Source organism: Apus apus, chromosome 5 (assembly GCF_020740795.1).
Source record: "Apus apus isolate bApuApu2 chromosome 5, bApuApu2.pri.cur, whole genome shotgun sequence".
Lineage (NCBI taxonomy): Eukaryota > Metazoa > Chordata > Aves > Apodiformes > Apodidae > Apus > Apus apus.
The window spans coordinates 34,028,371-34,040,553 of NC_067286.1; the positions used below are offsets into that span (position 1 = coordinate 34,028,371).

The 12,183-nt window shown below is 45.7% G+C and overlaps 1 protein-coding gene across 2 annotated transcripts in view; it reads left to right on the forward strand.

Moving 5' to 3' along the window:
• Positions 1-10,292: 10,292 nt before the first annotated feature.
• MEIS2 (Meis homeobox 2) overlaps positions 10,293-12,183 on the forward strand; it is a 171,952-nt gene continuing 170,061 nt past the window's right edge. Inside the window, exons 1-2 of one of the 2 annotated variants that reach the window (XM_051621288.1) lie at positions 10,293-10,878; positions 10,961-11,279. In XM_051621288.1, the coding sequence (XP_051477248.1) occupies positions 11,268-11,279 (12 nt within the window). In that variant the 5' untranslated portion in view covers positions 10,293-10,878; positions 10,961-11,267. Of the gene's footprint in view, positions 11,280-12,183 lie in introns of both variants that reach the window. The other variant, XM_051621289.1, reaches the window with a different exon arrangement.

Sequence of the window (12,183 nt, forward strand, 5' to 3'; positions counted from 1 at the left end):
CCAACCACTTACAGTGAGGGGTTAAACTAAAATCCCCTAAACTAAAATGTTTCCTGCTTGCATAGAATATATATATGCGTGTGTTTCTTTTTCGACCCAAGACTTCTTAAAGGAAATGCTGTATCCAAGGGCTGTTTTGTGAGCTGGGAGTGCTGTACTAAACCTCTGGGGCAAATGTTTGCATTGAATTGTTGAAAAGAGCCTGAGATTGGCAACGCCACCCTGCCCTTGGCTAATGAGCGTTCCCCGAGAGAATATCAAGTGCAATTACCTTTCAGGGAATAACAACATACCAAAGAACCACGGACCCTGCAGAGAAAAACGAAACATACATTCGTAGGTAGAAACGGCTATGAATCAGCATTAATTATCCAACAGAGGGAACAAGGTTGCAATAAGTCTCGGTTCCCGACTCACACCATAGATCACAGCAAATGTGAGCTACTTACAGAAAAAACATTTGCAAAGTTCAGTCTGCCCCAACCCCCCTTTTCCTCCCGCGTAAACTCCTGCACTCTGGTTGTGGTCGGGAACCACGCTTCTGGGACAAGTTTCCCGACTCCCAGTTTGGAGACAACTGGGAGAGGCAACAAAGGCAGTGAGGGACTCGTGAACGTCAGTGTGACAGTTAATCTAATGCAAAGACTGATTTCAGGTTTCTCCATGTGCCGGCGTGGCCGAGGACACCAAGCTTCCCTCAGAAGTCTTTAAGGAGGTCTGGCAGCCTCACAGCCGCGTGTCTTCGGCTTCAGAGCAGGAGGAACTTCGTCCCCCCCACTGCTGGCTCTCGCAGCAAATGCAGAAAGGGGGACAGTCCCGATCGATGGGATTTTGCTGTGCGCATTCTGAGGAAGAAGACCGGGTGGGACGGGAGGGGGGTGAGGGAAGGCGGGGGAAAGAGGGAAAACTGCGTGTTTCGGGTTGAGCGAGTGGAAAAACACGTGAAAGTGCCTGTCCGGCGCCAGAGAGATGCGAGGGGCTGTCGACCCCCTCCGTGGCTCCCTAAGCCTGCGCCTTTCTGCCCGGGCGCATCCACCCGAAGAGGCAGGGCTGCCCGGACGGGCTTTGCGCGGAGGCGGCCGCGGCTGCGGAGCGCTGCGCAGCCTCCCGCAGCACCCGGCAGTGGACCGAGCGGCTCCCCGGGGAGTCGGGAAACCCCGCCGCAAACTCTTCGGACGTGAAAGCGGCGCGGAGAAGGGCCGGCTACTTTGCTGAAACAAGGCACACGGATATTGAGTTTGTCAGGGATCATAAAATGTGAATTGATTATTCAAACAGTCATTGATTATAAAAGAATGCTTACTGCAGCAATGGGAAAGGTTAAAAGGAAATTGACCCTCTGCGTACGTGACATAAAGTCATTAGGTAAATGAGATATTCATACAGGGTGTAATCAAGGTCATGCTAATTTTATTTGCGGTATTCAACTCAAATCTTGAGCTTCGTTTGGGGACAGCAAATTGTCCCTGAGGGAAGTGAAAAGCCAGGTAGACACCAGGTGCCGTAAAAAAACCCAAACGTAAATAAAAGCCAAGGAGGGCTGCAAAATCGCTCGGTGCACAAGGCAGGAGCTTCGAGCCCCCAGTGAGGGAATGTGGCGGCGCCCGCGGAGAGACGCAGAGGGGAGCGCAGGATCGGGCTCCCCGGAGGCTTGTTCTCACCTCGCTGCTCCCGGGGTCGCCCCCTCTCAGCCGGGGGAGAGCTGGAAGCGCAATGTCAAAGATCCTCCCCTCTCCCAGATAGGATGAGAACGTGTAAAATAAAATTAGATGTATTTATGCACATATTTATCCCCTCTAATCACAGAAATTAATCCTCTTACTTATGACTAAAAGGTAACGTCTAAGGCGTCCCTTTGATGTTTAACAGCATCATTTGTGGCTAACATTCCAACTGATTAAGGAATAATTGTTGTTAAATGCTTTACAAGTGGATAGTGTTTAATTGAGAGGCATTCATAATTTTACGGCTTACCACAAAATGAAACGTAATTAAAAACGCAGGAATTTCCAACTGATTTTATTCCAATTATGTTTATTGTTCAGACTAATTACTGCACAAGATGGGGTACTTTTCCCCATCTCTACGTGGCACATGTATCCTAAATATACCCTTGCAGGTTTTTGTTTTCCAGGTACAGGCTTGGGACGCCTTTCTGCAGCCTCCGTTCCTCCCTCCCCAACCCCCCAAGCCTTCTCCCCCCCCTCCCCCCCCCCCCCCATTATAATTAAATGCTCCAGCCTTTTCTTCTCTCCTCTATGCAACACCTTGGGATGTGAGAAAGTGATGGCAGCTCTCTTCCCTCAGAGCTCGAAGTAATTGTAGAAGGGCTGATGAATTTCTTGAAGAAACACTTGCCACACACTGAGGAAACCATCTCCTAGCAGGATTTTACAAACCAAAGTAAACAAAGCACTCCAGGGGTGATTTCCTCCTTTTGCTTAGCTTGCTTCTCAATTTACCTCAGAAGTGATCACAAACGCACACGACAATTACAAGAGAAATCATATTTCGTCTGGGGAAGATATTCCGGATAAAAAAGTAGTAGAGAAATTGGAAGTGTGCAGAGGAAGGGACGGTCATTAAAATACCTGCCAGGCGCACTGGCGTTCCCTAAACCAACCTTTCTTTCTTCCCCGTGAACTCAGAAATCTCTTCAGCATCTCCTTAAACATGCATACCCCTAGGAAACAAAAACAAACAAACAAACAAAAGAAAAAAAAAAGCCACCCACAACCTCAGGTCCATCTTACCAGTGCCTCTAAAACAACCTCATCCTCCCGAAAGGGGTGGAGTATAAAGTTACTTGGCTAATTTCATAGTTTGCTCGATCGAAGAGAGTTTAGTGTGTAAATGGATTTATTAATTCCTGAGATTTTCCATTCCTTAGCTGGGATCTCAGAGAAAATTAGAGAGAGGTGTCTGAGACCATGCAAATTTTTATATTTATTTTTTTAAAGCGCTTACAGTTAAAGCAAAGAATCAGACCCGATCAGAACCGATAAAATGGAGGTGGGGGTCATCAAATGCCCAATACTTCTTCCAATTTGCGTTTTCCTTTGAGCTCCAAACTATTAAGAAAGGATCACACACATATTTATTGCTCCTTTTGTATCTTTCTTTCTAGCAGGACCTAAGCCCTACGCGTGTATGCGCTGTTCGGGAGGCTGTTGCTTTCTTTGGGAGGGTTTCAGCATTCACAGGTGTGCTTTGGCTCGTTCCTGTCTGCCTGTACGGTTTCTCAGTTCTTCTGAAGGGTTTACTCTACCTGTGAGGGTAGAAAAGTGTTTAAATTCTACAGGGGAAATAAGAGAGGGGAGGGGGAATCCTCCTTATGACAAGTTAGAATTAGCCCTAGCTTTCCAAAAGGATGTTAAAATTTGACTTAATGGAGCAATATCTCCACCTTTTCTTTCCGTGTGTTGTTTGTTTTTTTTTTGGGGGGGGGTGTTTTTTGTTGTTGTTTTTTCTTCCTTCAGCTATGAGTCCTGGATCCTTTTATTAAACTGACATAGATTTCCAGAGATGGAAAAGGAAGGGTGTCTGGGGTGGACATTTTATGTAAATGAGTAAATCCGAAATGTATTACAAATCCACTGTAATAAAACTGACAGTTTTGACAGTATTGACAACATAAATATATGTTGGAACACAGCACTTTCAGACACTTAACCGATGAAGCAATAAAAAGATTCGACTACAATATTTCAAATAATCGACATTGATGTTTTGATACATCATTTTTATACCTCGAATCGATCTATCACTCTGTGACTGGTCAATTTTAAGTAAAAATCTTCTGCAATTATTTACACTATTGCCAATGACGACCTAATAACAGTTTTCAATTAATTACAGCAAAACTAAGCATTACGAGGACTAACCGGCCGTATATTCCACTGTACGGTCTTCTGCATTTCTTGTGTGAAAAGCAAACACATATATGTATATTGCATTCTCTTTGTGGAATCAAAAGAAATACGCACAAAGGCGATCACTACCTTTTTTTTTTGGGGGGGGGGAGGGAAAAAAAAAAATCTCCCTTTCGGGAACAAATCGCGGGCTCTCTTCATGTACTTCTAGGAAACATGCTATAATGTTTTGTCAGCTCTTTCTCTGTGCGATACAAAACTAGGCTCCTAAGATTTTTATTTTTTTTCCTTTTTCTCTTCGGGCTGCGCGCTGAATCCCACTTCAAACAATGGGCCGAGCAGCTATCGAGGAGGGGGGGGGAAAGGGGAGATTCCTGCATCGAGTGTGTTGAGAGAGTCTCCATATCATTTCAAAAGAGGTAGGAGGATATTGTTCTCTTCGGACCGAGGACTCAGTGCAAAAAATGAGCGCTCTCCTCTGCTGGAGTTTTACAGGCAGCAGGAGAACAAAAAATTAGTATCTTTGAATGAGCGAGAACCGTGAGTTCTGACGGGAACTTGGATCCTCCTCGGATGCTCTGATAGCGCACTATGGCAATTTCCTTTGCACTTTTTGTTACGATGCCACACAGGAAAGATGAATTTTGTTCACGCTTCGGGCTTGTTGAAACTGGACATTTTTTTATTTTTATTTCAACTACCCTGGCCGAAGAAGCCTTGTGTCTTCACTTTTACAAACCTCACAATCTAAAACATTATAAAGCGGCTTCGTTCTCCGTCGCCCCGGGCCGCGTAGACCCACGCAAGGCCCGGCTGGGCCCTGCGTGGGTCTACGCGGCCCGGGGCGACGGGAGGATGTAGGAGGCCCGCCAGGGGGCGCTGGAGGGCCGCTGAAGGCAGCGCCGCCGCCAGAGGAGCTGCGGTCGCCGGACGAAGGGGGGTCCCGGCGGCGGAGGGAGGGAGGAAAGGGGGGTCGGGAGGGGAGAGAGACCCCCTGCCCGTTCTGAATTCTGTTTCTTCCACCCCCCTCATCCTCCCCTCCCAAAAAAATAGGGAAAAAAGAAAAAAAAAAAAGGGAGGAGTGTGGGGGAGGGGTGGAAAAGAAGAGAGTGAAAAGGGAAGTTAACAGGTAAGTAAACGAACCTCCTCCTAATCCAGCTCCCAAAGATCTCAGTCATACCGCAGTCGAGGTCAAGAAAAGTTCACCGTGATGGGCTACCATTGACTTTCTGGACTGGAAAGGTTTTCGGAAAATAATAGGTTGCTGAAAAGGGAAGTATAGTGTTGGTGGGAGGGGGTGGAGGGGCGGCGGGTGGGAGGTGAGGACCTAAATGAACGCAGTGATCTGCAGAAGCGAAAATGTGCGTGAATTCACAGGGGCACCCGAGATGGGACCTGGAAAGTCCTACAGCTGCGGGAAGTCGAAGGCGAATCAAAGTGGACTGACTTAAATAAAAAGTGGCTCAAGTTGTAAGAACCGAGTATAGAGGCAAAGAAAAGTGTGATGAAGAGCGACTTTTGGGGGTAGGAGTTTGAACTGTAGCATAATCCTGACCATTAAAAGGAAAAGGTACTATTTACACCCCACAATTTTACTTGAGAGCGAAACAGAAAAACATTCCCCTCGATTTTGCTACGGGGACATGGTGATGTTTTCCCGCAGCCACATTTTACCAGGCAAATTGCTTTCTTCATTAAATATGACACATTTCCTAGAACGATAGTTCAAGGTAATATACCAATTCAAATACGCAATTTTTTTCATCCTATTCCGTGGTTTCATCCTCCCCGCCTGTCCACGGGGAGTTTTGCCTGCAAATGTAGCCTGTGTGTTTCAGAACAAATGGCATCATCCAAAAATACTCGAACTCAACGCACAAACAAACAAACATTGAATAAAGTTACAAACAAGATTAAAGTTCAAGTTATTTGTCCCTGTGGCAAGGCGTCAATTGTTCTAACAGAAGTAGGGACGCTAAGAGGATTTAAACCACACGAATTTAATAAACCAGATTAGCAATAGGTACTTTCCACAAATGCTAGGAACAGTAAAGTAAATCTAGCTTAAATTATCCATCAAACCAGAGCATCGCCTACTAGGAGTGCAGAAAATTTCCGAAGAGGTCCAATAGGATTTCGTGTAAGCATGGTTTGTTTCCCCCTCACCCCCCACAAAAAAAAAAAAAAAAAAAAAAAAGCCCACAAAAAAACACCCAAACAAAAACCCAACCAAAAAACCCCCAAACAAACAAAAAAATAACCCCCACCCCACTTTCTATTTGCATTAAATCTTGCGCTAGGCGCACACGCGAGTACAAAACAGCGGTTTAACATCCCCGGTGGAATAAATTCTTGAAATCTGAAATATTACCTGTTGTGCCATCCGCTTGTGTAAGGCTGTGGAAAAGGAGAGAGAGGGAGCGAGCGAGCGAGAGAGGCATGTTTCAAAGCCAGTGAAGGACTAAGATGCCACACTTCGGAAAGGCTGATTGAAAACAGACTCTTAAGTTATAGAGGATTTTCTCTCTCACTCCCTCCAAGGGCTAAGAAGCCGATTTGGGAGTTTGAAGGGAATAGGTTTCAGCGTCCATATTTGTTCTGGTGCACTTGTAAAATGCGATTTGAAGAGGATCTTTAGCCCTCTGATTGTCTTTGTATTGTTTTTCTTGAAACGGATCTTTTGCCCTTAATGAATCCCCACACAGCTGGACAGCTCCTGCTCGGACACCGAGAGCGCTAACCCCACTCTGACCCCAATTTGACACCACAAGATGAAATTTTACCGCCTGTTAAAACCATTTCCAGCCTCGGCAAAAGGAGCTGGCTGTTGACTGAGATGCACTTCCATACCGGACACCTCATTTCTCTTTGGACCTTTGAGCCGATCTAAAAAAAAAAAAAAAAAAAAAAAAAAAAAGGCGTGGGGGGGGAAATCCAAACACACACACCCGCCACACCGACTCGTCTCTCACACTTTTCCTGGAAACAGTCTTCACTACGAAAGTGATACACGAGAAATGGAAATTAGCCAATTTATTTTCCCCGAATTGCTGTGTTTTAAAAGAAATATGTCACCAGACGGGGCGGGGGGGGGGGAAATAAATAAAAAATGACCTAAGAATGTGGAAGCCCCCCGCCTCCCGTACACACGTATCCCATTCTCCTACGAGTTACCAACAGCATCTTTGTTAATAGCTGAGTACTTTCACTTAAGGGCGCTAAATTGATATTCCTTTTTAATGGCTAAACTGTAGCGCTTTATAAACCATGTTTTCTGTGTGCTTTAATCCACTGGGACAGTGAAGACGAAACAGGCTTCAACTCTTTTCACAAGGAAAAAAAGACACAGGGGGAACATGAAAGCCCTTCATTTAGCATATGAAACTTCACTTTCTATCAAGTTAAAATATTTTTTTTAAGTTGGTCCCTGTCCCAGATTACACACATGCACAGCATGGCGAGCCAACACAGGGGGTTAATTAGTTTATGGGGGAGGGGGCAAAAAAAAAAAAAAAATCAAGTGAAAGGAGTAGCACTAAACACTGCAAAAACCTTTGGCTGCTTTTTTTTTCTTTCTTTTTTTTTTTTTTTTTTTCCCCCCCAGCTTTGATTTTAGATGGCTTTCTAACAAATTCTTGGTCAAGAGAACCGAGATATACAGGGACTTCTGTGAAAAACAGAACTGGGGGGGGGGGAAGTCAGATCTTCTATGGGAGACAAACCACCTAAAAACTTATTTTTGAGAAGAAAACTGATTAACTTCTCCCACAGCTCGAGGTCGGAACAAATACATGTAGCCATCGGTGAAGCTGGATTACTTTTCTACTGCCACATTACACGGAAAGAGCTCTTCTTTGGTGATACCGAAACTATCTGAAATGAGACACAATTGTATATCTCAAGAGGCAAGGCTTCGGGTTTCCACTGCCTCAGTTAAAAAGCTAGTTTGTAAGCTACAAATATATAAAGCACGTCCTCTAAGCTGACCCTATGTGCTGTATCACGACGAAATGATTCCACGCAAGTTTAGAAATCTGGCACCTTCAGGGTTGGGGGGGCACGGGACCATAATACCATTCACAGATCACTAGATTTCTTTAAAAAAAAAAAAAAATCTGTTAAAAAACTACAGCCATAGAAGTAGGAAAGGATTTGCATAACCTACTGCTCTGTAGGTCTCCGCGCACCCAAAGGATTAGCCAAGCATTCATTATCATGAATATCTTGAATTACGTTACCGATTTATACGACAGAGTATAAAATACTGCACAAGAAGACTTGCTTTTTCCCTGTGAAATGAATCGACTTAACCACTGCTTGAAAGAGATCTACATACTAAGGGCTTTTTTACTCACCTCTCTTTACAGTCCCGTGAAAGTCAGTCATAGCGATTCGGTTGCTCTTAGGACTAGCTTTTAATCTTGGAGATCTTCTAGGAAAAAGAAAAAGGTCTGCTCTCCGGCTTCTTGCGGATTTTAAGCAGGGTACAACTCTGGCTAAAAGTAGGAGAGGGACTTTTCTCCATATTCCCCACATATTTGTAAATAAAGCCCTGCTCTGCAGGGCTCGACGCTATCGGAACACACAGGAATGCCCACTGGCGTTTGTCAGCCCTCCACACTATCTTTCTTTATATGTGAGGGCTGATTTCCCGCAGACATCATTGTTATGATGGCTCATTTAATCAAACTGTTTAATTGCTCCGGTAATCACTATCATCATCACAGGTACTCAATCATTCATCATTTTGGAGGGGTTTATTGACCTCTGGAGCTCATAGCCTAAGCCTATTAAAATCAGGCCAAATATCTGTAACTACCCCTCCAGTCATTTTCTTAAAGTTTTTGTGGGGGTTTTTTTGGGTTGTTGTTTGTTTTTTATAAAATTAAAAATCTTAAAACCGTCGTCATCATCACGAAGAGTGAAACAAACCCAAACAAAATCTATCTGATTAAATCACCTTTTTCTGCTGTGTATTTTAGAAGCCGTCTGTGTATGAGGCCACATTCACAACTGGGCACATAATCATTGATAAATCCCACTATTAACGGGATAGTCTGTTTTAGATTTTATGTGCAGGGGACCGTGAACGAGGGTGGGGGGCTGGGGAGGACAAAACTGCAGCAATCGATAGTTTGACCATCGCTCCTCCCCTAAACTTCAAGCATCCCCCATGATTGATGATCCCGCGTAGCTTTGGTAATTGACTATTCGGAGGTAAGGCATGTAGTAGCTCCAGCAAAGCGATTGGGCGAGAGAAACACACCAAAATTATCGTGTGCGTGTGTGTGCGTGTGTGTTTGCAAAAGTTGGTGCTCAAGGGTGGGGGGTGCATCATCTCACTTAATTTGCTAAATAACCCCATGTAATTAGCACTACCATTAGAAGGCATTACCGAGCTAATACTTCAGCACACATTCCGCAACCACAACGTCGATATACGGCAAAGACCAGAAACATACACACATACAGTGCTCACCGCCGGATCCGCTCAAAATGAACACGCAAACAAAAATATACATAACATCTGGATCTCTCCTACAAAAGGCTGAGCATGACTTTGTTTTTAAGCCCCTTTCAAAGGCTGGCAGCCTAATCGCAAAACTAAAAGGGATTTTCCCTTCTTTCCCCGCCTCTCCCCTCCAAGACATCCACAGCGTGCTTGATAGCAGCGATCACTTAATGAAGAGCGGTGCCAAACACGATTTGAAATGAGGCGTTCTCTTCATGCCCTGGAAAATTAATTTTTAGAAAAGCATAATGAATTGTTAGAGGAAAGAAACCACACTTGCAACACAACATGCTGGCGGAGACCCGAGTCCTTGGCCGGAGCAGGACCTGGCTGCCCGGGGAAAGATCAACTTTGCGCGGCCCCCCCGCACACTGTAGCCCTCCGTGCCCGCGGACTCGCATACCGTTCGCGGCAACAGCGATAGCCGGCGATTTAAATAAATAATGCAGCGCACAGATCAGAGACTAAACATCGCGGTTAATCGGAAGGTATTTTGTTGCTAAAATAATCTAGCGCAAACCAACCCGGGGCTGGGCTTCTATCGCACTTTTCTTCTCGCTCTCTGCAGTTTTCCCCTGCCTCTCCCCCCTCTCGCACACACGCACTCTCCCCGTCCTTCCTCCCCAGCCTCCCTCCCTCCCCTCCCTCCCTCCCTCGCTCGCTCCCTCCCTCGCTCCCTCCCTCCCTCCCTCTCTCTCGCACGCTCGCTCGCTCCTTCCTACACGCGTTGCTTCGCTCGGGGCAGGGGCTGCTGCGCGGCTCCCCCCGCGCGGCGCCGCGGCCGCCCTGCCGCCGCGCTGCGCACCCCCTGCGCTCCGCCGGCTGGGGCGCCCCCGCCGCCGCTCCCCGCGCCCGCCGCCGCGCCCCGCGCCCGCCGCCGCCGCCGCCGCTCCCCGCCGCCGCTCCCCGCCGCCGCCGCCGCCGCGCTGCAGGACTGGCTATGGCCACCACTACTTCCGGGTTCCGTCACTTCATTCTCCCGCCGATCAGCGCTGCAAAACTGAGCCTCTTCTATAAGGCAGCCAGCAGCCAACCTGCCAACACTTACTGACACTCACTCATCTCAGAGCGAGGCAGAGAGGGAGACAAAATACCTGCCGGGAGGAGGAAAAAAAAAAAAAAAGGAGAGAGAGAGAGAGAGAGAGAGAGAGAGAGAGAGGGGGAAGGAAGTCCAGGCTTTGCAAACTACTCAATTTTTCTTCGCATCTTTCCCCACCCCCCTTCACAGTACTTTAAAAAAAAAAAAAAGAAAAAAAAAAACAACCAAAAAAAAAGAAAAAAAACCAACAAAAACCAACAAACAACAATCCTATAGAGATCCTAAAAGGCAAAAAGCGAGCGCGGAGTTACTGGAAGAAGAAACCGGGGTTAAAAAGATTCCTCCTCTCTTCTTCATCATCATCAACCATCATTCATTCACTACCTTGACATTCCCTGGCTTTGATTGACAGCTGGAGTGGCAAAAAGCCATGAGACACGACAGTTTGGTTACATGTGGGTTGCTGACGGGCCGATCGTAACCTTCAGTTTGGGGGCTTGACAATTTTTTTTTAATTTTTTTTTTTTTTTTCCGTAGAGAAAGAAAAAAGGAAAAAGAGAGACAGAAAAAGGAAAGAGAGAAAGAGAGAGAAAAAAGAAGAAAACACAGAAACTCATCGTGGTTCTTGACTGTTTTTTATATATTATTGTTGTTGTTATTATTGTTATTATTATTATTATTATTATTTACCCATATTGGAGGACAGGAGAAGTCTGTAAGTGGGTTGCAAAAAAAAAAAAAAAAAAAAAAAAAAAAGGAATCTTCTTCACTCTAAATCACTTTCTTTGCTGGACTGGGATATTAAATATACGACACATCCAGGAGTTTATTGGAGCGCAGACTGATGGCGCAAAGGGTAGGTTTAAATCTCCAACACTTACCTATATATAAATCCTCTCTTAAGAGGGGCCTGTCCGATTTGCTCTCCTCTGTTGCTGATGATGATGGCGGCCACTATTAAAAAATAGCAGCAAAAATTATTCACTAGCTTTTTGTGTGTGTGCGTGAGTGTCTCTGTGTGTGTGTGTCTCTCTGCAATTGTTCCACGCTTTTTTCCTCTCCAGCTTTTCCCCCAGCAGCGCGATTTCCCTGCTCTCTGCCTGCTCAGTAGCACGGGTTTCAAAGGGGAAAGCTTGCTGCTGCTGCTGCTGCTGCCGTTACTGCCGCTGCCTAGGAAAGACTTAAGAAATACATATGTGTGTCTGTGTGTATACGAACGTATATATGTGTATACACATATAGCTGCGCTTTTTTTGCCTTTTTTTTTTTTTTTTTTTTTTTTCTGGCTTTGACAAGGACAAGGGGATTTACTACTAAATAATGTTTCTGGTAACTTTCAGATTATTTCCCCCTGTATCTCCCCCCTCCCCTCGATGCACCCTACCTTCCCTACCTTTCCTCTCTCCTTCCCAGCGCTGATTTGTTTATATAGTTGCTTTTGATTCTGCTTGTTTATTCATTTCTATTTCATTTTTTTGTCCTTCCTTTCTAGTAACTCCAGTTTCTCTCCTCCGTTTCCTTCCTTTCCATCCCCGTTTCCTTGTTAGGGTTTCTCCTGCTGAAGAGGACCATCTCCCCCCGCACACGCAGACAGGCAAACACACTTTCCCCCTTTACCTCTCCCTGCACCCCCCACTCCTTCCTCAGCCTCTCCAGCCCCTGCTCCCGATCCCAGTTGAATTTCATTTTGCACATTTCTCTCTCTGTTGTGGCTGTTCTTGTTTTGTTTTGCCCTGTTTGTGTCTGTCCGGGTGCTTTAC